General features: G+C 46.3%; 1 protein-coding gene across 6 annotated transcripts in view; it reads right to left on the bottom strand.

Annotated features, from left to right (window-relative positions):
• The window catches only part of LOC134406458 (zinc finger protein 436-like), a 190107-nt gene extending 163659 nt beyond the window's left edge, over positions 1 to 26448 (bottom strand). Inside the window, exons 1-6 of one of the 6 annotated variants that reach the window (XM_063137895.1) lie at positions 26379 to 26448; positions 18109 to 19405; positions 8526 to 8645; positions 7402 to 7455; positions 3558 to 4721; positions 1637 to 2885 (exon numbers count right to left, since the gene is read on the bottom strand). In XM_063137895.1, coding sequence (XP_062993965.1) covers positions 2875 to 2885; positions 3558 to 4721; positions 7402 to 7455; positions 8526 to 8645; positions 18109 to 19231 — 2472 coding nt within the window. In that variant the 5' untranslated portion in view covers positions 19232 to 19405; positions 26379 to 26448 and the 3' untranslated portion in view covers positions 1637 to 2874. Of the gene's footprint in view, positions 1 to 1636; positions 4722 to 7401; positions 7456 to 8525; positions 8653 to 18108; positions 19406 to 25090; positions 25110 to 26378 lie in introns of those variants that run through there. The other 5 variants (XR_010025972.1, XM_063137890.1, XM_063137894.1 and 2 more) reach the window with 5 other exon arrangements.
• Between the last annotated feature and the right edge of the window lie 330 nt (positions 26449 to 26778).

The following is a 26778-nucleotide window of genomic DNA, read 5'->3' as shown; positions in this document are numbered from 1 at the left end:
TTATACCAGCCTGGTACCCTTCAGATGTGTGAACTACAACTCCCATGGCCATGCTTGGCTGGGGGATGATGGGAGTTGTAGGCCAACCCATGTTGGAGACGGCGGCATTAAAATATTTAAACTGGGTCCCTTGTTAAAAGGTGGCTCCAGGGCCTGAAAAGGTGGAAGGCTGCAGTGTTAAGAACAAGATTTCGGGAACAGTTTCAGGGTAAACTGACAACTGTCGTCCAGTGGACACAAATAGGGATCGATATGGGAAGGGGGATAGAAGAGAAGTACTGTGAAATGTGGTACTTGTGAATTCTGCAACTGCACCACCCAAAAGCATAAATTGGCAGAGTGCAAAATCCTGCAGCTTGACGAAAATGGTTACTGGCTTTTAAAGCAGTACAGAAAGGGCCAGGCCATGGCAGGTAAAATCCCATAAATTCCCCAATGGCCCTGTACCCTTCCCGCCCCCCATCTCCTCCAGTTTGATGGGTCCCTGTCTTTTGTGGGTGTGTTTTTTTACTTCATTTTTCAAAAGTTGAAATGTCTCTCCTAAGGCGTAATTACTAGAAGAGCTTTAAGCTAAAATATGCTGGATTTCTGTGTGGGTCTATTTTGGTATTTTTGGTGCCATTTCCCATTTTGGCTTCCACCACCCCCACCGCGGGAATGCATCTCTCCCCCAGCCCCTGCCCCAAACTTCTCCAAAATGGAATTTAACCCACAGGCTGGAGGAGTTTCAACTTCCATGCCACAAACCCCTCGAGTGTCTGAACAAGATTCACAGGGAGTCAGTTTCTATGTGCCCTCCTCTGTAATTAACAGGGTAATAAACTAAATTAAGGAAATATGGTTAATTTTGGATAAACTATGGAGATCACAGAATTCAAGCTAGTCTGGGGTGGAACAATTGTCCTTTTGTAACTTTAAACTCCCACCATCACCCCATTTTGCAACTCTCCTCACATATGGAATGTCCTTGGCTTACCCAGCTAAACAGTTATATCAGGCTCTCAGCCAATCAAAAGGTTGCTCTGGAAGCCAATCAGTACTTCAGATCACTCAACAGGGAATGCTGGGACACTGGACCTTATTCAACTAGCTTGAATTGTATTTTGAAGGAGACGCTGGGGTATTGCCCTAAACTGGTTCCCTCTGGATGGGTTGGGCCACACACTGCCTGGGGATGATAGAAGTTGTAGTCTAACACATCCGGAGGGCATTCAGTTGGGGAGAGGCTACCAGGGCTGGCCCAAGACATTTTGCTGCCTGAGACAAAGCACAAGTGGCACCCCTTCCCACTCCAAGTATAAAAGCCAACGGGACTGACAGATGAATCTGTTAACTATACTGATGATGGGACAGCATCCTCCACTGCACCTGAAGACAACAGGCTTAGGAAGCACAAAGCAGGCTGCCTAAAACACAGTCTCTCCCCCAACATCTTGCTGCCACCTCCCAGTATGTACCGCCTGAGGTGACTGCTTCACTTTCACTAATGATAGGGCCATCCCAGGGGGCTACTCTGAAGCATTTAAGCTTTTATAAACCTTTTCCATCCCTCCTCCTACCTCCAATCACCCTTTTGTGCTGTTAGTAAAATTGCGTTCCATTTCCACAGGAGCTATTGCCCGACGCGGCTCCCTCCTCCATGAGACAGCAAATTGTACAAAAGTAAGCGTTTGTAGAAAGCTCTTTATTTTTTTTAAGTTATTTCCAAAAATGAGTTCATTTTTGTTTCTTTAGGAGGTTCCAATAGTCTCAAACGTGGATCCACAAAAAAAAGGGGGAGGGAAGAGGGAGAAAAAGAAGAAATGCAGATAGAAGTCCCTCAAGGAAAGCAAAAGCAAAACACTTTCCTCTCCCCATCACCAAGGGTCAATGGAGAGAAACAATAATAATAATAACAATAATAATTAATAATAATTGAATCTTAGAATGAGGGGTGTCTCTAAGTGCCGTTCTTCCCCTAAATTCTAACCCTCCTGGGGTTTTATCTACAAGGTGAAGCCCAGTTGATGCGAAGCCATCGTACCCCATTCAAATTTGTCAGCATGCCATTTCTGCTGCTTGTATTAGAAGAGCTATAGTCTGTTTTCTTACACTGCAGCCCTAAACGCACGGACCAAGGAGGAAGCCCCATTAAACACAATGGGACTTCCTTCCGAGTAAACATGATAGGGCTGAACTGTTAACTTTTTCAGGAAAACGGAGGATCAAAAAGGCACCTTTATTCCATACGCACACCCAAACCCATCCCTCTCGTCCAATGTGGGTGGGTGCACTCTGAATTTTCGGTTCAGACCCCCAAGAGCCACCTTATTTAAAAAGGTCAGATGGCTGTAACTGGCTCAGCCCTCCTGGAAGGAAAGGCCGCCCCTTTTATTTCCGGAGAAAAACAGGAAGGAGAAAAGAGAAATGTCCATCACAAAGTGCTCAGGGTGGGGTGTGTGTGTGTGTGTGTGTGTGTGTGTGTGTGTGTGTGTGTGTGTGTAAGTACCTCTGGAGATGGAGAACTTGTACTTTGTGTGCTCTTTTAAAAATTAGATTCATCGATTGCAATTTTTCACGGGAGAGGGAAGAAAGGAGGGGAATTTGCTACAGAAGAAATAGGTTGCCAGATTTCATCCAGAACCAGCCTCTTGCACAGAAGAGGGAGAAGGAGGGGAGGGAAACAAGCAACCCAGGGAAGGTGCAGCCTTCCCCGTTGCTGCAGTGCTACCATGGGAAGAAGCGGCACTTGTCTGAGTTCTCCCTTCTATATAGGAACAATTTAGGAGCAAAGGCGCCCTGCGCCGTGTGGAACCCTTCCACCCCGTGGGCCCACAGAATGGGATGCTGGGAAGACGGACTCCACAGTCCTCTTGTCATCGTGGATCCGCCGACTCAACTCAACTCTGCGACAGAGCAAAAAAACAACACGGGAGAACAGTATTAGTTTGAGAGTCAGGAAGAGCGGCTTCTGGGCCCCTTCTCATCTTCACATGTTCCAGGGAACAGACACTGTTCTAACTGCTGAGGGTAGCAGGGGAGACACCCCTTCTCTCACCCTATAAGCCCTACATGGGGGTGGGGAGAGAGTCTAGAGTCAGGGCAGTGGGGCTTAAACTGGCTGCACAAGCAAACCAAAAGGTTGCTTGGGGCGGCCATGTTTTCTGGGCAACATCAAAGCAGCCTGTGATCAGAGAAGGCCCCCAGAATCCTTTGCAAAACTGCGCACGACTCCACAGCCACACGCCAGCGTCCTGTGCTAAGCTGCAAGGGATCCTGAGGCACATGCCTCCCGGAGCACATGGCGCACAGGTTGGCAACTTTCCTTGGGCCTGCTCTGTAGGGCGAAGGGCACGGGAGGGTCTCTGCCAAGTCCCACTCTCCCATCCAATGTTCCTTTCCCCTCCCCACCCACTCCAGGTTTCAGATTGTGACATGGATGGGGCTCTGGAGATGGTCGGCAAGGCTTTCCAAATCGGGCAGGCTTGGCATGTCCGGTCCTGCGGTGGACTCTCTCAAGTGGATCCTCTGGTGGTAGATCATGCTGTGTCTCCTCCTGAACCTCACCCCGCACTCACCACACTGATACGGTCTCTCTCCGGTATGGATCCGCAGGTGCCGAGTGAGGTGAGATTGCCGGCCAAACCTTTTCCCGCACTCGATGCAAGGGTAGGGTCTCTCCCCGGTGTGGGTGATCCGGTGCCGTGTCAGGTGAGACTGCCGGCTGAACGTCTTCCCGCACTCGGCGCAGGGGTAGACCTTACTCCCTAGGTGGGTCTTCTGGTGTCTCGTGAGCCCGTAGAGGTCGTGGAAGATTTTCCCACACTCCATGCACTGGTAGGCTTGCTTTTCGGTGTGGGTTCGCTGATGGGCAGCAAGCTCCGAGGGCCATATGAACCCTTTCCCGCACTCGGTGCAGAAGTAACGCTTTTCCCCTGTGTGGATTCTCTGGTGCGTGGCGAGTTCAGACGGCCACCGGAAGGCCTTGCCGCACTCTCCACAGAGGTGCCGTTTCTCAGCTGTGTTGGCACCCAGATATGTCATGAGATGAGGCGGCCGGATGTTGCCGTTCCCGCAATCTGTAGTGAGTGGCGTGTTCTCGCCCGTGTGGGTTCTCTGGTGTGCGGCGAGCTCAGACGGCCACTGGAATCCTTTGCCGCATTCCGCACAGAGGTAGTGTTTGTTTTTGTTGTGGGTCTTCTGGTGTGTGGCGAGCTCAGAGGGCCACCGGAACCCTTTCCCACACTCTGGGCAGAGGTGGGGCTTCTTGACCGTGTGGGGCTTTGCAAAGTCGACAGCTGGAGGTGTTTTCTCGCCCGTGAATTGCATCGTGAACTCCGACGGCCACTGGAACAACGTCTCGGAATCCAGGGCAAAGTGTGGCTGCTCGCCTGTGTGGATTCTCTGGTGGATGGCGAGCTCTGTCGACCACCGGAACCGCTTGCCGCATTCTGTACAAAGGTGGCACTCCTCGCCCATGTGGGTTTTCTGGTGCCGAGTGAGATGAGAGGATCGGCCAAATTGCTTCCCGCACTCGGCGCAGTGATAGGATTTCGGCCTAGTATGGACTTTCTGGTGTAGGGCCAGCTCGGACTGGCACCGGAACCGTTTCCCACATTCTATGCAGGGGTGGCGTTTCTCTCTCACACGGATCCTCTTTGGGACCAAGTGCTGCATCACTCCGTTGAGTCTTTCTCCGAATTCAAACTGGGGATCCGCTCTGCTGGGGGTCCTGGCACCTGCTTTGAAGATGGGGCAGGAGAGAATTCACAAGTTTCACTTATTTGAATACTAGAGCTGTCGCCCAACTAAAGCGATACTGGTCGATTAACGGTATGAGTATAAGACAGTTGATTAAATCAATTCGGGCTGCAATGCTATGCACACTTACCAAGGCCCATTGAATTTTATGGGACTTACTTCTGAGTAAACATGCATAGGCTTGCGCTGTATGTTTGCACATAAAAAGTTCCATCTAAACGGGGTGGGTGGGAAAGCCATATTCCCTTTGTTTTTGAGATGATACACTCATGTGTGGCAGCAAGCTCCGTCTCAGAAGAAGCATTCCCCGTTCTCTCTTCTGCAAGAGAGAATGCCTCTTCCAAGATAGTGCTTGCTCCTGCAGTTTTTCAAAAATACTTGTATTAAAATTATTCCCCAAGCCCACTGATACCTTTCCTCTCATGTATAGATGGTGCTATTTTGGATAAAAAAGGAAACGTTCACTATTGGTATGTATAATAAACTGAAATAGGCATTTGAGCCAATTATTATTTTTACAAGGTGGGGAAACTGTGACTCCAACCCCTAGCAGCCCCAGCTAACATGGGCAACGCTCAGGAAGGATGTGAGTTGTAGTCCTTCAACGTCTGGAGAGACACAGGTCCCCCACACCAGTACTCATTAATCTAACTGATTAAACACTGTTGTCTTAATTAATTAATTAAAGGAGCCACCCACACACGCAGGATCAAAACTTGCCAGCTCTGTTTAAAAGCACTACTCTCGGCTCGCTCCTATGCACTTTCTTGCGAGCAAGCCCCACTGAACTCCATGGAAATTGTTCCTAATTCAATACACATAGGAATGCACCATTGTTTTCTAAGTCAGCAATGCGGGCCTTTATTTGTGGCCTAGCCTCATGGCAACAATGTAGGTGGTTTGTACCACAGTAAAGACTTGTGGCAAGTAGGCACGGGCTGCAATTGCAGCTATTATTTTGCAAAGAACCATTTTCTAGCCCTTACGGCTATGAAAATATACTTTTGAACCTGTGTGGCCAATGCCTGGAGGACTCTCAGAACCCAGGTTGGTGCTTGAAAAAGATTTCCAGCGGCTGAAAGTGAAGCTTCACCTCTCTGCCTTCCAATTTCAGGCATGTTTTCATGCATGTTTTCATCGCCATAAAGGCTGAAACCATGCTCCTTTTTTTACCTTTCCCCAAGGCCAGCACATCAAGAATAAATGATGCAAAGTAGTAAAAACTGCCTTATGCATTAAGAGAAATTATAGCATGTTTGCTCAGTTTTGTATTAAGTTGTGCAGGTTGCAGAATCCAGCTTTCTTTGGTGGAAAATTGACATTGCCTGGGCACAGAATAGGACCTGACTCCTCCCTGCTTTGTCTCCCGAGATACTAAAAAAGCTCTACAGCCCCCCAGAAACCAAAAAGTGATTCTTAAGGCTGCCAGCCTTTTCAGGGCAAGCAACAATGCTTGGGAATAGTGCTTTGAAGCAGAAGGAATAATGATGTGGGCTTTCTTTAATTGGTTACAACTTGGGTGAGGAAGCTTTTTCAGCTCAAGGGCCACAGATTCTTGTGGCTAACCTTCCAGGGACCACATGCCAGCAGTGGGCGGGCCAAAACCAAAAAGTGGGCAGGGCAACTCACACGCTCTCATCCACACACACATCCATACATAATATATACTAACACCCATTCATTCACACCCATGAAGATTCCACCCCTGCCCCGGCTGGCAATTAAGAGTTTTAAAAAGAAGCCTTCCATTGGTTCCAAAGTCTTTTTGAAATCTAATGGGAGGCTTTTTCAAGTCTAATGGGAGGTTTTTTCAAGTCTAATTGCTCTTCTGTTGTGAGAGATCGCAATGCGCAGGGAGGGTTAAACTGTCCCTCCCCAGTTGTGATCCTGATGAAGATCGCACCCTACATGGCTATGATGCCTGAGGGTTGGGGTGGGGACAATGGGAACTTACTAAAATAAACAGAATTGCTGTGTGTGAGGGGACAGTGTCAAAGGAATGGCCGTGGGCCAGAACTAAAGCCTCTCTGAGTTGGTGCTAGCCTGTAGACCACTGTTTCTCCACCCCCAAGAGTTACAAAATGATGGGGGGGGGGGGTTGGATGGGGTACAAAACTACTTCACAGGGTTCTGGTGAGAATAAAATTGGGGGAAGGGGAGATACATGTCTGCCATCCTAATCTCCTTGGGAGAAGGGCAGGATATAAATGTAATAAAATAAACATCAACGAAGCAGGAAGGTTGCAAACCATTTTGAGAACCTGGCATTTAAACAAAACAAAACACCAGGCTACAAATCTAAAAAAGAAACCATCAAACAAAAGGGCTGAAAGTTCCAAGACCTGGCTCCGGAAAACAGGTCCCAGAATCGTTCGCCTCCTGGGTGCCCCAGCATGACACTCCAAGGACGGCCAAAACCATTTCAATCCCCAGGCAGGGAATCCAAATTGCACCCCTGGCCTGGTGGTTAAACAGAGCAAACTAAGGACGTAACACTGTGCGTGTTTAGACAGAAAAAAGGCTTACAACTCCCAGCATGGATTGCATCTTAAATCACAGACCCTCAACTGCCCTAATGATCCTGAGGTAAACTGTCGTGCCCTGCTTACAAGAAGGGACAGCCTCTGACGCCTCCCTGACCACTTCGTCGTCTGGACCTACCTGAGCCTCCTTCATCTGCAGAAGAATCCCACGTTGCCTCTGTGTCAGAAGAACCTACACCGGAAGAGAAAGGAGCCAGGCCTGATGGTTAATTTTGAGGCATGACTCAGGGCCATGAATGATCTGTACCCCACACAGTGTACCAGAAAGATTTTAGAAATAATGCTGGCATGCCCTCACCTGGATATCTTTAACTCCCTCACAGACCATAACTCCCTCACACCATCGCAATGATAAAAGCGCCCCGAAAAGGATGCACAGTCCAGCACCTGAGTGCTGCAGCAGATTGTTCTGATGCCACCTGAGGCAAAAGTGCGTCGCTCACTTTGGGCCTGAAGGCCCAGATCACGATCAAAGAACCATCTCCAAAGTTTTTCCATTAAGGAAGGGAGATCATGGGAGCTAGGAGCGAGGCCTTGAGAGTTGTTTATTCTGGAATTATCTCCCCCCGCTGCCCTTTCAAGCGTTCATCAATGAACCTCCGTTATAAGTCTTGGGGGAGGGGGAACAGCGAACAATCTTTTTATGACAGCTTTGGGGATTTGAACAACGTAGTAGCCTAGTTCAGATGCAATGGCTGATTTGGAGAGCACAGCAAATAATGGTTTTGCTCAAACTAAGGAGGGAGGAAAAGAATCTAAAGCAGGAAGGAAGAGATGTTTGATCATCCAAACCCTGTGTGCTTTTTTAGCCATGTGATGTATTTTGTATGATACATTGGGCCTGTTCAGATGACACTTCAGGCTCTGTGGTTAGCGAAACTGTGGTTCTCTAGGGTTAGCACTAACCACAAGCCGTGCCGTCGCACACAACACTTTAAGCCACGGTTAAAGCCGCTAAGCCTGCTGCACAGTCCAACTGTGGTTAGTGAGTAAGCAGGGTTTAGCAAAACGTATCACACAGTACACCTTAAACCCTGCTGCTTATCCAAAAGCCTTAACCAACAAGGTTTAAGGTGTCTTCTGAACAGGCCCATTTTAGGCTTAGACCGTTCTCTATCTTGTAAGATCCTCCAATGCAGGATGGGAGTAAATGAATACATAATAAAATAATACATACAGACCTTTAGGCACCAAGAGAGTAGTAGCTCAAGAAACTAAGAGCAGGGAATAAAAGATCCTTACCCAGCAAACAGATGTCCACATCACCCCTCTGCTCAGCGTCCATGCTCATGTCTCCTTGTTCAGCATCTGAAATGGCCTGGTCTTCATCGGGGAAATTCACCACAACCTCCTCAAATAGGTCTGAATCCTGAAATAGCAAGCAAAGAACCACATTCAACAAAAGACTGAAAAAATGATAGACTAACTAAACTAAAAAAAAGGATCTCTCTCACACACAACCACCCCACACTTAATGGGCTCACGTATTTTGACCAAACCAGTATGGTGGCCAGGTCCTAGTTAAGGGCTCATGAAAGTCCTTTTACCCTGATATTGCTCTGGTTCCTTGGTCAACTTCTTGGTTACATCCAAACTGGCGAACTATTTCGATGGGCCTGTTCAGATGATACTTCAGGCTCTGTGGTTAGCAAAACTGTGGTTCTCTGGGGCTAGCACTAACCACAAGCCGTGCTGTCGCACACATCACTTTAAGACATGGTTAGAGCGACTAACCCTGATGTAGACGGTCTGGCTACGGTTAGTGAGTGAGCAGGATTTAGCAAAATGCATTGCACAGGATACCTTAAACCCTGCTGCAGGGTTTAAGGTGTCTTCTGAACAGGCCCTTTATTAAATTTACATCTCTCCTGACCACCAAAACTAGCGCCCAACATGGCTAACGAATTATAAAATACAGATTTAAAACAAAATCTGATGATACAAAAATGAATAAACTCAAAACACAACTTTCAAAATATACAGGCAGCATCCAACAAGTTAAAAAAAACCTTTAGCCTGCCTGAATAAAAACCTCTTTGCTTGCTGGCAGGACAGTAAAGTGAGAGCTAAGCCAGTTCCAGAGCCCAGGAGCAGCCACTAAGAAGGCCCTCTGTTGCACCCCACCAAGTTGGACTCCAACAGTGGTGGGACCAAGAGAAGGGCCTGCTGTGAAGATCTTTAAAACCCCGGCAGGTTCCTATGATTTGCATCTCCAAAACAGAACTGGAAGCCCACTTGATATTATGGAGGGAATGCACAAGCCCCACAGCTGGGCTAATGGCCAAACTGGCCCAATGACCTGGGTACAGGAATGGAGTTTTGACTTCTTGAAACCTGCAGGTGACACTGAACATGCAGGGGCAGCATTTATTTTAGAGGAAATCATTTTAAAAGTGTTTAAATTATCCTGGTGATTTGACGAACTGAGTAGAAGTTGAAAAAGCAGAATTCACATGTAACATGTTACCCATAGGAAGGATAACTGAAATATAAAATGGGTACTCTTCAGAACACTTGGGAGTGGGCAAGGAGAATTCAGGAACAAGACTCAATCCGGGGTCTCAACACTTCATAGCATTCAGCCTTTGTAACATACTAATTGGGCTATTTTATTTGCATTTTAGTGTACTGTCACTCACTAATGAGAGTGAAACACACTGCTGCGTTGTATTCACCAATAGGTAAATGTTAATTTATGTTTCAACACAATGAACTTGGCTTCGTTTAGGAAGAGGTGTGTCTGCAAATCAGCTAAATCCTGCTGACTTTCTATGAACTCAAGTTTGGCTTGAATAATAGGCTGTATCCAAATGTAGTCCTATTTAGAATAGACCCACTGAAATCAATGGGACTTAAGTCTGGGAATAGACAGCTCATTCAAACGTGTATTCCCCTATCAGCTGTCTAAAGTGGAACAGCCCAGCAAGAACTTGTGTCACATAGTTCTGCCGACCATGTAGCTTGGCTAGAATTCTACCCCCATGAGCTCTTTTGGAAACCTAGATTTACTTAATGTTCTCCTGGGCTGAGCCTCAAACACTTCTTTTGAATTATTTTAAAACCCAAATTAAGATCAAGTTACCCGAGGGAGCACCTTCTCCTATATCAATCTGCCCATTCATTGAGATCTACAGATCAGGGGCCCCCTGGTTGTTCTGTCACCTGCACAGGTTCATCTGATGGCAACCAGTAGGAAGGACTTTTTCGGTTGTGATGCCTCATCTTTGAAATTTTCTCCCCCTTGCAGTACAACAGGTGTCAATGCTGATGGTGTTTCAACGCCAATGCTGAAAATGTATTTGTTTAAGGAAGTATTTGCTGACATTAATGGCTAATTTTATTAGATATGCTGTTTCACTGTGGATTTTAATCTCAGGTTTAATTGTTTTGAAGGAATACTGTACACCACCCTGGAATTTGTTAGTGAAAGGTGGCATATAAAGATTGTATATAAAGATTTCAAATAAATAAATAGACAGCTAGTCTCTTAAACCAATATTCCTCTATCTTGTGGTCCATCTAAAAGGTACTGACATTATTAAAGGGGGAGCCTAGAGTTGAAATGCAAGTCATCATATTCCACTGCACTCAAGGTGGCTCACAAAATAAGATTGCAATCTTTTTTTCTTTTCTTTTTTTAACTCCCACAAAGAACAAGCAAGGACTGGAAATTGTGCTAAAGCTAACAGATCTTTCATTAAAGTCTCTATTCTGTGTTTCAAGGCCGCGCAGGTTCCAAAACACTTCACAGCCTGGGACGAATGGCTCCCCGCTGCCCTGTCTCCTTCTCCATTTCCCGCAAGAAACCCCCAATAAAAAACACCCAGTCGTGCCCTTTCGGCCAATCGCGTAAACGATTCATGCAAAGGCACAATTCCTGATCACAATTTTGGTTTTCTTATTGCAGTAGTGCCAAGTCAGCAAAAGCTGGGGCCCCCACACCAGATCGCTTTCTGTGCCTCGAACTGAGAGAGTGGACATTTTGTCCATACTGTCGGCTTAAGGGAGAATGGCAGACGGCCAGCTGCTAGGAGAGAGGAGAAGTCCTTTGTTTCCAAGCTACAGGACTACAGCTCCCAGAAGGCTCTCTGCCAGTTTCTGTGAATCCACTGCAAGAGGCAGGTGCAAAGGTCCTTCGGGGCGGGTGGGCGGGGGGGGGGGGAGGTTGTAGGCAGCTGTAAATGTCTTTGTAGGAGACCAGCAGGACAGAAGGGGAAAGCCTGGAATAAGAGGAGAGCTTAGGAACCCATGAGATGTGGGGAAATTATTGTGACTCAGAGTTGAGGCCTGCCAAGGCCCTGGAAACAAAAGGCCGAAGGAAGGAATAAAAGGATGTGAGACTTAATAGAAGATTCAAGACGTTTTGGTGCCTCAGCCACAAAATCCAGTGTGGGGAGAGCCAGTGTGGTATAGTGGTTAGAGAGTGTTGGGCTGGGACTTGGGTGATCCAGGTTCTAATCCCCACCTGGCCCTAAAGCTCACTGAGGCCTCATCTACACCAAGCAGGATATTGCACTACGAAAGTGGTATGAAAGCAGGAGCCACACCAAGCAGGATATAGCAGTATGAAAGCGGTATATGGTATGTGTCAATGGGCCCCCACAGTTGTCAGTGCACTTCAATACCACTAAAAAGCAGTAGTGTGGCTCCTGCCTTTTATACTTTCATACCACTTTCAAAGTGGAATATCCTGCTTGGTGTAGATGAGGCCTGAGTGACTTTGGGCCAGTGACTATCTCTCAGCTTAACCTATCTCACAGATCTGCTGTGAGGATGAAACCGAGAGAAGGAGGTTCAAATATGCCACCTCAAGAATCCTTGGAGGGAACGTGGAATGTAATTGTAACAAATAATAATAATAATAATAATAATAATAATAATAATAATAATAATACCCATGCTAGCAAAAGTCAAAGAATGCACTTAAATAATTAACTGTTTGCTTCCTTTCAACGGTACCTCAAGTTTTTTCCTACCTGGCCTTGCCCTGTGGGTTACTGAGGATTGAGACAGAAGAAAGATTGCATCCAGCATCTGATGTTAAAAAGAGCAAAGCAAGCACGGCTCAACTCAAGCCGAGGCCGCTCACACCCTTTGACCTGAATTCCTTACCCCTGGAATGCCAGCTATTTGTAATTACTTAGATGTTAAGGAAGACCACTGCCCTTGAAAACCATAGCCCCATTTCCATGGCTGGCATCAAGGGGCGGCATGATTGGACATCTCTTGTGGGTCCACACCCCAGCAGGACCTTCTGGTTCACCTGCCTCTCATTCTGAGCCAGACCATGGTGGGTGCGAGAAGGAGGAGCACAGCTGAGGTGGCCACTCTCGGAGGCCTTGACTTTGGGGGAGCCATCGTGTGTTGGTCCAAATAATAATAATAATAATAATAATAATAATAATAATAATAATAATTTTATTTCTTACTCGCCTCTCCCTTTGGATCGAGGCAGGGAACAACACATCTTAAAAATTCTTGATTTTACATTGATCTGGGTAGGCCTGCCAGAAAAGGCTAGTCTTCAAAGCTGCCTTAAAACCACAGAGACAGTTAATTTTACAAATCTCCTCCGGCAGCCCGTTCCACAATCTGGGGGCGACAGAAGAAAAGGTCCTCTGAATCCAGACAAAACAGGTGCTTGCTGTCAAGGGCTCTGACCTAGGTTTGGAGGTGTGTCAACCAGTTCTGGATGGGGCTACATTCCCCCTGAAAGACTGTGTTCGCAGTTTGGGGGCGCTCCTGGATCCATCGCTCCAAATGACAGCCCAAATAGACGCGACGGCCAGGAGTGCCTACTATCAGCTTCAGCTGATACGCCAGCTCCGCCTCTTCCTAGACTCAGAAGTCCTAAAGACTGTTGTGCACACGCTGGTAACCTCAAGGCTTGACTGCTGCAATGCGCTCTACATAGGGCTACCATTGTACCTAGTTCGGAAACTTCAACTAGTTCAAAATATGGCAGCCAGGTTGGTCACCAGTACATCTAGGGGTGAGCTTATTACCCCAACATTAAAATCACTCCACTGGCTGCCGATTAGTTTCAGGGCAAAGTACAAAGTGTTGGTCATTACCTTTAAAGCCCTAAATGGTTTGGGTCCAGGTTACAGGCATACAGTCCGCCCCGCACACTCAGGTCCTCTGGGGAGAACTTACTTCAGCCAGCCAAGACTCTCAAGAACAATATAAGCGTAAAGAATGTCCGACCGTTGGAGCTAGTTTACTGTCGCAACGGATGCGTTTTCTGAAGGGTGGTCTCAAGACCATACGCCCTGAGCTGCGCGACGCTCAGCGATCGTGAAATATTTATAGAAAAAACTACAAATAACAGCAAAGCTAGGAAAAGCACGATAGTAAGAGAACAGAAAGAATAAAACAAAAAATAAACACTTCAGACAATCAAAGCAAAAAATTGTCTAACGAAGCTTCCCTTCGTGGTACCTTGCTAGGCGTCGAAAGGGAACTTTCGACGCTGGGATATGCGCAGCAGACAGTGGGGGAGGGTTCCTGCCAAAACATTCCTCCTCACCTATAGAAGTTTCCTGAGTGTGGTTCTGCACAAGCGCAGAGCCCATATGTGTGGTGCACAGAGACCATGAAGAAGTAGTAGCAATGATGAGAAAGAGGAGGAAAAGCAATAGCAACCAGTGGCAATGGAAGTGAGAAGGTAACTCTCTGAGGGCGGGCCCCCACTGAGGGTGTCCTGACCAAGGGCCCTCAAAACCTGGAGACGGCACTGCCTGGGTCTCATTTTTCCTCTCACTGCCAACCTCACAGTAATGTCTAGTAACACACAAAACGCACGATGTGACGTCACAGCAATATGCATTCCCCCCGCTCTTGTTCCATTTCGTTGGTGGAGAAGCCAGGAGCATGGCGACGTCACATCAACTATTTTACACTACTGAACGCTACCAAGGAGAGACAGACATGTGGGGCTGCTGTTTTCAGAGGCAGCCAGATATTCTCCATAACGTCTCGTTCTGGCTTCAAGCAAAAGGTGAAAAATAGACAAAGGCCACAGCAGAAAACAAACACATGGGATATACAGTGTGTCATGTGGAATAATTTAAAACATAACATGAATTTTAAAAACCCAAATGTGGTAAAACCATGGGCCACAGGCAGAAGCTCGGTAGCAGAGCACATGTTTTGAATACGGAAGGTCTCCAGTTCAATCCGTTTAAAAGACAATCATGACGCATGGGATGGGGAAAACCTCTGCCTGAAACCAGAGAGCCATACCAGCTGTAGGCAACCTGGAGCCCTTCAGATGTTTTGGACTACAATCCCCACAATTCCTGACCCCAAAGGGCAGCAGTTAACGCAGCCAGCAATATAGCTCTATATCAATCTCCCAAGAGTTTCAGCTCCTTTTGAAAACCTTGGCCCCATATTTTGCTGCAGCAGTTGCAGACGTCGCCTTGGTAATTTTAGGGTCCTCTCACACAAATAATAGACAACTGGAAGGGGAAGGGTACAGCTCAATAGGGGAAGTGGGCACGTATGCATGTTTTAATAGCTCTAGAAATTTCATTATGATCTCAGTGTATATCAGGCACTTAGGACGCAATCCTATGCCTGTTTAGACAGGAAAAAAGTCCTACAACTCCCAGCATTCCCCAGCCAGGAATGCTGGGAGTTGTAGGACTTTTTTTTCTATCTAAACAAGCATAGGATTGCATCCTAAAGTTGATTAACAAAACAAATGTTAATCGATTAATAGATTAACAGTGCAATCCTACCCACACTTACTTGGGCATAAGTGAACTCAGCGGTGAGAGTTGTAGGATATTTTTCTGTCTAAATAGGCATGGGATTGCACCCTTAGTTGATTAATCAAACGAATGTTAATCCATGAAAAGATTAACAGTGCAACCTTATCCACACTTACTTAGGCATAAGTGAACTCGGCAGTGGGATTTGTAGGACTTTTTTTCTGTCTAAACATGAATAGGATTGCACCTTATAATGAGGACATTCCTTCAGATAAGAGCAACTTTCCTGGCTGAAACCAAGGACCCAAGAGATCCTGGATTGGGAATGCTACGTCCAGACCAGAAGGTCAGTAGTGGCCTTCTATAATCTTGGTTGGCATCAACGCACCCCAGTGCTTTAAAAACCTATTGAAGGGGACTGTGACCGTGTCTTTATATGCAGCATAATGAGATGGGAAAGTCCTATAGTGGCAAAATGGCTTATGCCATTTCAGCCTGCTGGTAGAAGATTGTATTTTTGAGTGCTCTAATGAATGAACGAATGAATGAATGAATGAAAACACACCCAAGCCCTGCAAACAGAAAAAGAGAGCAGCACAGAGTGAGGTGACATAGGATCATTCTGCTCGATACACTAGGGTTTTTGTTTTTCTTACTTGCAGGAAACCTGGCACATGGGGAAGAATTCAAAACCAGTAATCTTCCACCTTAAACGGAAGTGATACAGTCTATTCCACACATACCAAGATTTTACCACTTCATTCTGCTGTGTATGGACCAGGCCATCATGCTGCATTCCTTAAGGAAGCCTCAAAATGATGGACGGGTTTTTAAATGTTCAAACCAGGGAATCAAAACCGACTGAATAACCACCCAGTCCTACTGAATACTTACGCCTCTTACTAAAGGTCTGGCATCCAAAACCAGGTAAAGAGGAAACTGCACTCTGCCCCAACCCAGAGGCACTCTGTTCCTTATTATTTTGTTCGTTTGGGGCTGAACCCAAGCACCGAAATCAGAGCCCAAAGTAAGTCCTGCTTCAACTGATGTCCTCACTCTAAATATTGAAGAGATGTAGATGTTTGGCATCTGGTGATAGACGCCGCCGGCATTCCAATCTGATGTGCTAATTCAAACTTCACACCTGCACCCTGAGCATATCAGGGAGGCCTTTCCCCTGTATGAACTCCCCCAAAGTATTAAAATAAGCTTAGGAGACACCACTTCAAATTCCAATTACCCAGAAGCCAGACAGGGTTCCCTAAGAAAGAGGGCTTTTTTGGGTCAGCAGAATGCCTTTTTGCATTTGTTTGTGTAGCTCCTCTCTACCAGTGTTTCAGAAGCAAGCTAACAGCATTTTAAAATATAATCTTTTGCATGTTTAGACAGGAAAAAAACACCTATAACTTTCAGCCAGTCATGCTGGCTGGGGCATGCAGGGAGTTGCAGGGCTTTTCTCTGTCTAAGCATGCATAGGATTGTGTCCTTAATTTATTTATCTATAGGGTCACTCCTTCCCGTATGTTTCTGCCCATGCCCTGTGATCATCATCTGAGGCCCTGCTCTGAGGGCACCCACACACTGAGACTCAACAGGTGGCAAGAGGGCCTTTCATGTGGTAGCCCCCAAATTGTGAAATGTTCTCCCTAGAGAGGTCCGCCTGGCAAAGCCTTTTTTATTCTTCCATGCCGTTTAAAAGGACTTTTTTTTTAAAAAAAAAATGGTTAACAGCTGCTTGTTTTCTTCATAATGGTATGTTTAACCCTGCATTTTAAAACCGTCTTTTTCTATGTTTTGGATGCTTGGATATTGATCACTTCTTTTAAAATCATTTTAAATGACTGCTGCTGCCTTTAAAATGTTAAAAAAAAATCCTGTTAATATGTTTCATCATTGGTTTTGTTACATTGGTTTTTATTATACATGTTGTCCTGAGAGCTTTGGCTTTAGAACGACTAATAAATGGAATCAACGAACGAAAGAATAAATAAAATTTGTCATGCTTTTAAGGTTTCTCTCTTGTGACATTCTGGTTGTGGAATGCCCTCCCTTTGGAAACCCGACTCGCGTCGACGCTGGCTTCATTCGGCACCAAGTTAAATCGTGGCTTTTTATCAGACTTCGAGGGCTAAATTTGCCTAAAGCTGCACATAACTTTAATTGCTTTCACATTTTCTACTGGTTTTAGCTTGTTAATGGTTTGATACATTTTTAGCTGTATACATTATTTATTGTTTTATACTGTTTGAAGTTATCTGTACGCCATCCTGAGATCCCAATGATATGGGGTGGGATACAAACATTTAAATAAATAAATAAATAAATAAATGGGTGTGCAACAAAATGTTGCTGTATTGCAGCCTTCCCAAAAATTGGCGGCTTCCAAATGGGTTGGACCACAACTCCCAGTAATATGGCTGTTGGGAGCTGTAGTGCAACATATCTGGAGGACACCAGTTTGGGGAAAGCTGCGATATGGAGTGTTTCCTGTTCAGGATTCCAGGCACCCCATTCCATTCCATCCCACCTCCGGGTTTTGGGTCCATTCACCCTCTCAATAGTTGGTTAGCATACCTTGGCCATCACTGGGCTGCGTTTGCCCACCCTCTGGCCACCTTAGGGGATTTCCCCCCTAAATATTTGATGTATGTCTGCAAACCTCAGCGTTCTCCCAAGCTTGTAGATTCCTCCCTCTTGTACCTGGAGGTGCTGTTTCAGCCACATAAATAACCATCACTCATCCCTGAACACTGATAATAGAGGGAACATTATATATAACCATTGTTTTATGGGTGCTTTATATTGTTGGGTTGCTTTATGTCTTTTTTATTTTATTTCATGCTATTGGAAAGTGATATAGAAGTGTCGTCTTTAATAACAACAATATAGGCAGTGGTGCAATTTGCCACCAGCTTGGATTGAGCAGCTGTCTCTCCCAGGGCAAAATGCCCACCCTGTCACTCCCTTGCTCCGCTCTTTCCTTCCCATCACTGCTGCAATGACACAGTCTCAGCTACTTGCCCTAGATTTATAACACTGGGGACAACCTCACAAAGAAACCCGCCCTGCCAATGGACATCAAAAGGGTTGGAAGGAAGGGGACTGACAACCTCTCACCTCCTCCTCTGGTCTCTCCACCTCTTGCTGCTTGGCCAGGAACTCCTCCGCCAGGGCCACCGCCCGCGCGCATGTCTCCGGGCTGCATTCCCATACCCGGCTCCGAATCCCAGGTGGGAGGACGGCCAGGAACTGCTCCAGAATCAGCACATCCAGAATCTGCTCCTTGGTCCGGTTCTTCGGCTTTAGCCAGTGATTACAAAGCTCCCATAGCTGTCCGCAGGCTTTGCGCGGCCCCTCAGTCTCCTGGTAGCAGAACTGACGGAAATGCCGGCGGGCCGTCTCCAGGGTGAAGCCGCTATTCCCTCCCGACACAGAGGCCCGTGTTTTCCCAGCGCTCCCCCTGTCTGCCCCAGGTGGGCTGGTGTGGGTTTCTTGGTGCCCCCCTTCTTCCGCAAACGTTGCTCCCCATGGGGAGGAGCTGTTGTTCCCCACTTGCTCCACAGCAGTAGGGAAGGCCTCCGATTCTACGTCTATTGGTGCCACCTCGGCCACTGGGGGAGCCTCTGGTGGTGGTGGAGGAGGAGGGGGTTGCACAATGTTAGAGGGTGGAGGCTGTGGGGCCTGTGACACTTCCTCCCACTGGACTTCCCAACGCTGAGGTTGTGGGGCCTCCTCAAGTTGCTCTGGTTCGGCTGTGGGTGAAGACTCCAATCCCAAAAGCTCCTCAACAGTCCCAGTGCAAACCACAAGTAGGGAGTCGTCTCCTTCTTCTGCTCCCACCGTCTCTCGTGCAGGCCCTGATGGACGTTCCTCCTCCTCATCGTCATCATCGTCAATCTCCTCTCCCTCCTCTCCCTCTTCCTCCTCCTCCTCCTCCTCTTCCTCCTCCTCCTCTTCTCCATCTGGATCTACTACTATTTCCTCCTCCTCGTCATCATCTTCTGCTCCGTCGGCATCTACCACCACTTCCTCCTCATCTCCTCTTCCTTCCTCCTCCTCTTCAATGGTGATTTCCGGATACATCTCCTGCTCAAGCAACACCTTGAAATGGAGATCTAGGTCCCCCGATCCCTGCTCGGGCTCCATTTTGTCTTCTAAGAGGTAGACCGACTTGTCCCAGTTGTAGACAGAGGTCTGGCCACCTAGGCCCCAAGTCTCACAGGCAAACATGGTGGGCGAAAAGAGTCTTCTGCCTCAGACTTCGACCGCAAAGTTAGGTGAAAGACAGACAGCCGATTCCAGGGGACTGAGAGAATTTTGTCAAGGAGGCTGTTGCATAGCAGGGTCCCTCCATACACTGAGCAGATGTGGCTTCCAGAAAGTGTTTACAGGAGCGTTTCCTCCCTGAGGAAGGGGAAAAAAGTAGGGCTATCATTCAATTAAAGGAATCCGAGCTGATCAATCGTTTAAAGCTTGTATTCAATAACTGGATAACCCTGCACAGGAATAAAAACAATGCTTCCAAAGAAAACATAAACGTGCTTTCTTTGTTCTTTGCTAATGGACATCTTTGCCATTGCAAGAGCCATTTTAGACAAGGTGTTCCCTCCTGGGGACAAGAGGGAACACCTCTCCTATGATGGGGGCTAACTTCCCAGAGTTTTTGTATTTTGAATAGTTAATATTTTTTTTGATGTAAGTCTGCTGTCTCATTCATCAGGGTACAATTTTTCCTGTTGGTTGAAAGGGCTGTGACAGATGAATCAAACTGATTTATCACTTAAATCAGGGGTGCAGAAAATCTGGCCCACCTGGGGTTGCACGCCGGCCCTCCGCATATTCCCTAGTCTCATTTCCCCATCGTTCCCCCCCACCCAATCATTTGCTGGTTTACAGCCTTTTTCCCAATTCTAAAAGGTTGAAATGCCTCCCTCAAGACTTAGTTACTGGGAGAAAGAGCTTTAAGCTAAAATATGCTGGTATTTCTGCTCAGCGCCTTTTGCCTTTAGCCAATCACTACAATGGGGCCCTCAAAAGCTTCTTCAACATAGAATTCGTCCCTCAGGCTAAAAGAGGTTCAGAACCCACTTAACCATTGTAAGCCTTTAAAAAAAGAAAAGGGGGGGAAGACAGAAGAAAAAAACATTTTAGGGCATAATGCTGTGCATATTTAGACAGAATAAAGTCCTACAGATAGGATTTAGAGATGTAAAATTTCATAAATTTTGAGGCCCTGGGAGGAAAATGGTTTATTTTCAGGGTTTCCGTTTTTGGAAAAATTGGAAATTTAGGGGGGGAAGGAAAAATAAGCAATACTTTTTTTAAAAAAAGCGCTCTTTGCAGATCTAAAGTCATTTTGTTGCTTTCAGCCAAGCTTCCCCAACGTGGGACTTCTAGATCTTTTGGATTTCAGTTCCCATCAGCCTCAGGGGTGATGTTGGGCACTGTAGTCCAAAACATCCAGAGAGCACCAGGTTGAAGAGGGCTGCTTTAAAGCAGCCTTTCTGTTCTTAAAGTTATTTTATGTATAACTTAAGTTTGCTCATAACATTATCATTATTTTAAAACTTTTAAAAGCAAACTCAATAAATGTGTAATTATTGTCTGAATAGATTAGAACTACATTAAATGACACTATAGAACTAAACTCCAAATGCCAAAAATGTACATTTACTGTCAAGAATGCACATTGGTGATTCTACCCACATGTTGGGACACTGAGCATAAATGTCTATCACTATAATATACTTTAGTTCAATAATTTTAATAAGGAATGAAAAAACTAACTATGCTGGGACTCTTACAGAGAGGATTAAAAAGACATTTCCCCCACAGGTTCATTCATTCTAGCCATTTTATATCTCTAGCATTTCTATAAAAGTGTTCTTATTACATAGTTTTTAGACATTATTTTGCCAGGCAAACATTTTATCAATACTTTGCCTTAAATTCTAAAAGATTTCCCCCCCAAAAAAAATTTTCAGGAAAAATACCAAAAATGATCCTTGGGAAATCACTTATCAATGGAACCTTCTCAAACTGGGGAGAGGCAACAAGTGGGGTGCCGCAGGGCTCAGTCCTGGGCCCAGTGCTCTTCAACATTTTTATTAATGATTTGGACAAGGAGGTGCAGGGAACGCTGATCAAATTTGCAGATGACACAAAATTGGGTGGGATAGCTAATACCCTGGAAGACAGAAACAAACTTCAAAGTGATCTTGATAGGCTGGAGTGCTGGGCTGAAAACAACAGAATGAAATTTCATAGGGATAAATGCCAAGTTCTACATTTAGGGAATAGAAACCAAATGCACAGTTACAAAATGGGGGACACTTGGCTCAGCAATACTACAAACGAGAAGGATCTTGGAATTGTTGTAGATCGCAAGCTGAATATGAGCCAACAGTGCGATATGGCTGCAAGAAAGGCAAATGCTATTTTGGGCTGCATTAATAGAAGTATAGCTTCCAAATCACGTGAGGGGTTCCTCTCTATTCGGCCCTGGTTAGGCCTCATCTAGAGTATTGTGTCCAGTTCTGGGCTCCACAATTCAAGAAGGATGCAGACAAGCTGGAGCGTGTTCAGAAGAGGGCAACCAGGATGATCAGGGGGTCTAGAAACAAAGCCCTATGAAGAGAGACTGAAAGAACTGGGCATGTTTAGCCTGGAGAAGAGAAGATTGAGGGGAGACATGATAGCACTCTTCAAATACTTAAAAGGTTGTCACACAGAGGAGGGCCAGGATCTCTTCTCGATCCTCCCAGAGTGCAGGACACGGAATAACGGGCTCAAGTTAAAGGAAGCCAGATTCCGGCTGGACATCAGGAAAAACTTCATGACTGTTAGAGCAGTGCGACGGTGGAATCAGTTACCTAGGGAGGTTGTGGCCTCTCCCACACTAGAGGCCTTCAAGAGGCAGCTGGACAAGCATCTGTCAGGGATGCTTTAGGGTGGATTCCTGCATTGAGCAGGGGGTTGGACTCGATGGCCTTGTAGGCCCCTTCCAACTCTGCTATTCTATGATTCTATGATTCTATGAAAAAACAGGAAAAATGTTTTCCCTCCCAAATTTTTCCAGTTTTTTACCCCCAAGCCTTTACATCTCTAGCAGGATTGTGCCTTTAAACAGCCTGCCTAGTAAATTTCCCCCCACAGTAGCCAGTAATCCCATCACAAAAGGCATGGGGCAGTAAATTATGGTGGCCCCCTGTATTTTCACTTCTCTCCCAGTTTGATTCCAGTAGGGGAAGAAAGAAAAGCCCATCAACCTTCCTCAACCTACTGCCCTCTAGATATTTTGGAGTTCAGCCCCAGCCAGCTTGGCCAAAGGTCAGGAATTCTGGGAATTGTAGTCCAAGAAAATCTTGAAGGGACCAGGTTGTTGAAGGCTGCTGTGGATTATTTATTTCAAAACGTGAGTGGGGAAGGGATTGCGTCAAGTCCGTGCATACAGCGTAAACGTCTTTAGGGAGGGGGCTGTTGCACGCACAGTTGTGAAGATATCACAAAGTCCCTCATGCAAACATCAGCGGCCAGAAATGCTCATCCTAGCTTTCAAAATGAAGTAAGGAACTTATAGAATGCCTGAACAACCAAACATGGTATCCTCACTTCACTCACCGCTCTGAGTTAATCTATATATTCCAAATAAACTTGTAGTACAGTCATCCAAGGACTGCACCACTTCAGAACACAAGTGGGGAATCATATCATAAAGGGATTCTTCCCTCGCCTGGTCAAAAACTCCAAGCACCTGGAAATACAGAAGAGTTATTCTAACCTAGAATAACTCTTCCACATTTCCTGACATTGGGTTGTTGTTTTTCTGTGTTCAGGTAGTTTCGGATTACACCAAGCACTCAAGGACGCAATCCGCTACCTGCATTTTGAAGTGGTACAGCCCACACAGGGTTGTCCCACAACTATTCCACCCCCACCCCCACCCCCAAGGACATGTGATTAGCCTTTCTGTCTTCTGACCAGATGACTTGAGAGAACTTCAAGGACATTTACTACATTATGTTTCCCTAGCTCAAAAATGTAGTGCAGCTCTATGCTGAGGGTGCAATTAATTTGTAACTTGGCTGCTTGTCCCAAGCAAGTTGCAACCTTCATGGGTTTGTTGTGTGCATTCTCTCTCTCTCTCTCTCCTTTTTAACATCTCAAATCCACACTTGTTGGTACTGCCCCACAAAGGCTGATGGGATGGCATAAATAATAATGTGAACCGCCCAGAGAGCTTCGGCTATTGGGCGGTATAAAAATGTAATAAATAAATAAATATTTCCCATGGCCACATATTAAGTCAATACGGCACAGTGGCCAGCATTATTTTAAAGCATTCCATACAAAGAAACATGGGAAATGGTCAAAATACTGGATTGGGCCCTGGCAATTTCACAGATTGTTCAAAATTGGGTATAATCTCTTTTACAGTTCTATTTGGAAAGTCCTTGGTGCACATGATCACGTGGTTGAACTTTCCCTTCTTGCTTCCCCTCAGTCAGGAGAGGGGGTGTAGCTCAGTGGTAGAATATCTGCTTTGCATACAGAAGGTCCCAGGTTCAATCCCTGGCCTCTGCAGGCAGAGGCAAGGAAAGCTTTTGCGTGAAATCCCGGAGAGCGTGGCTGCCTGTCAGTGTTGATAATACTGGGCTAAAGGACCAATGGTCTGATGCAGTATTAAGCAGCTTCGTGTGTCCCAGGTTGATGTCAGCCATTGGCATTTGTTCTCTACTTCCATTATCCTTCAGGTTCAACACCATGCACAAATCCCCCACTGTACCTATGGCCCCTCTTCACTTATGGCTTTATCTCATACCTCAATATAAAACAACTAGCTGTACACGGCGTAACATATGCCGTTGAAGCATATCTTAAAGTTTATTAATTAAATATCATCGCGGGGGCGCAGGCGGCTTGGAGGCCACTGATACAATGCCGTCTGGCAGACCTGGGGGCAGGGAGGACAGGGGGAGGGGAAGCAGGTGTCCCCCTCACCCCGGGGTTCCTGTCAGCCTTGGGCTGCCTGCCCAGCTTGCATGAGATTAGGCCGTGGCCTCGGCTCGCAGCAGGCAAGCAGCCTCCCACCTGGCCACCAAGGACCCCGGCCATGCCTCGTTCATGCTCCGGACCATGGCGCTGCCCCCTTCGTGGGGGGGAGGGAGTGAAGAGACAGAAAGGGGGGATTACCTTGAAAAGCCCGGATGAGTCGGGAGAGGGGCTTAGCAACCTGTATCAGCTGACGTTACACGTTACTGTTGCTTAGCGACCTGTATCAGCTGAAGCCTGTACGGAAACATACCTAGGCGTTTTTATATATATATATATATATATATATATATATATGATAGAAATCTGAAATCAGATAGAAATCCAAAAGAAATTTATATCAGCAATGAATGAACTACGATTACAGTTAACTATACCAAGTTCTAGCCATCTTCCAAATGAGCTACGCAAATCAAAACTGTTTGCACTTGCAATTAGTTGACAGACAGTAATGGAAGGAACCTGAATTTTCCCTAAATTTTATCATGCTGAAAAATGTATTCAACAACTATGTATGCTTGTCTCTGTATTTTGAAAATTATATAGCATATGCTTCCTTCCCCTGCCATGAGTGTAGCAAAAGTATTGACCTTGAATAGATTTCTATCAAGCTTCACACTGTCAGCGTCAGTGCATATGAATTTGATAAAACATTTTTTATTTCCCAAAAATTGGGGGAAGGGATGCACACCCTTCCAAAGGCAGTAACTTGTTAAAAGTGAGTTTTACTAATACTCACACTGAAGTTTCCTTCCCTCCCTATACCTCTAAAAGCAATTACCAAGATATTTGACTTTCCAAAAACTGGGGATTATCCTCCACCCTAAAAGTCTCTAACTTTTTGGAAAACATGAATGGAAACAAGATCACCATAAATACCAGAAATCATTGTGAAAAGGAACAAACCTAACAGCAGGGGCATGTTTTCAAATATACATTTAGACACACACATTTACACCTCAAAGGAAGATTTGAAATCAACAAGTACAGCCATTATGGCAGAAGTGGGGATCAAAATTAACTTCAATGATTTCTCACCCCAAGTTTATCATAGACTTGAGGCATAAACATTGCTCATAAAACTTGCACCTGGACAAATTCCCAAAGCTCATTGTAAGTCACCAAGCAATCCCGCAGAGTGGATTGTGGCCAGGCCACGAATTGGTCAACACTAGTGCCAGCAGGACACTGCAGATGAGGAGTCGAGGGTAGGGGGGGAAAGAACCAGTGGATTGGGGAACAAGGACGACAAACCTGTTTACTAATTATAAGGAACACAGCTCATCCATAACGGCTTTTCTAATTTATGTGCTCATAGTTCCCTATAAGTAAATCAATCCAGAAACCTGATTATTTGTTTATAATTGGAATTAAGCAATGGACCAAGCTATTAATTAATTAATTAATTAACAAATGGATTATTAAATACAGGATGGAGAAGAGGGAAAGAAAGGACTGAGCCAGCCAGCATGTCATTTGGAGTTACCCCAAACCTAAACAGGTTATGAGTGTTTTCCAAAGCAAGGGACAGGACCCAGCCCAGCCACCCACCTTGCAAGACAACAGGGAAACCTTTGATGAAACACATCCCCCTCCCCAATATCAGAGGGCTGAGAAACATCCCCTCCTCCAACCCTTCGGGCTGTAAACTCAACTTCCTGTCCTCCCCCAACACAGATGTCTCAAATTTCCACCTCTAACTCCCCACCACCTTAGCTCCCCCGCCCCAGCAGAAAAAAATGTCTGCCCAGCCTCCCCACCAGCAGGCCATCTCCGAGCCCATCCTCCACCAGGAGAATTATTCCCCCCAACACACACCCGCCCCCAATCCATCTGGCTGGAAACCCAGCTCCAGGCTAACACCCTTTCCCCAAAGAAAGAAAGAGGACCTTAACCATTCATTTTCCAACACTAACCTTTCCCCCACATCCTAAGCCCATCCCTCCCCCATAAACACAGTTCTCCGCCTCTCCACTCCCCCCCCTCCACAGGCCACCAAAAGAAGAGAGCCCCTGGTGCATTTCCAGCCCCTGCCCCTTCTTTATCCCCCTCCCCATTTGACACCAAGACAAGGGGAATGCAGCCATTTTGCCTCTTTGATGTGGCTGGGGGTGGGAGGGGCAAAGAGATGGCTAAGGTTTCTCCCTCTCTCTCGCCACCTACTCCCCCACACCGGCCCCGCTCCGATCTCTGACATTTCTCAGCTCAGGTTTTTTTGGGATCAAATACCCGCCCCCCCCCCCCGCGAATAAACTAAATGCATTACACCCCCTCCTGCTCTTGCACGTGGCTTTGCAAAATAGAGAGGCCCGCCCCTGCAACTCACCCTTGCCAGGGAGAGCCGGTTCTTCCCTCCCGTCCCCTTGCACCAGATGCGGCTGCTTGTGTGGGGGGGGTGTTGCAACCCCAAACCTCGCCCCCCCACCCAAAAGGCGGAGCAGGAAGATGCCTCCTCCTCTTCCTCCTTCCCCACGTGGGCGCCAAAGCATTAACTCTTTGCGCGTCCTGGGCGATCCGTGATGACCTCCCCCTGCCCACCCGCATCAGATGTTTGAAGCTGCATTTTCTTCAAAGGCGTTTATTCTGGTGTAAGCTTTTGTGGATGCTGTCCCCTTCATCAGAGGCAGTGGCGACGGAAAGCTTATGCCTGGAATAAACTTATTTGTCTTTATGGGTCCGCGAGAGTCTTTTGTTGTTTTTCCTGCTACAGACTAACGCGGCTGCCC

The sequence above is a fragment of the Elgaria multicarinata genome, chromosome 11, assembly GCF_023053635.1.
Source record: "Elgaria multicarinata webbii isolate HBS135686 ecotype San Diego chromosome 11, rElgMul1.1.pri, whole genome shotgun sequence".
NCBI lineage: Eukaryota > Metazoa > Chordata > Lepidosauria > Squamata > Anguidae > Elgaria > Elgaria multicarinata.
Note: the sequence above shows the minus strand (reverse complement) of the source record. Positions and strands in the feature narration are given on the sequence as shown.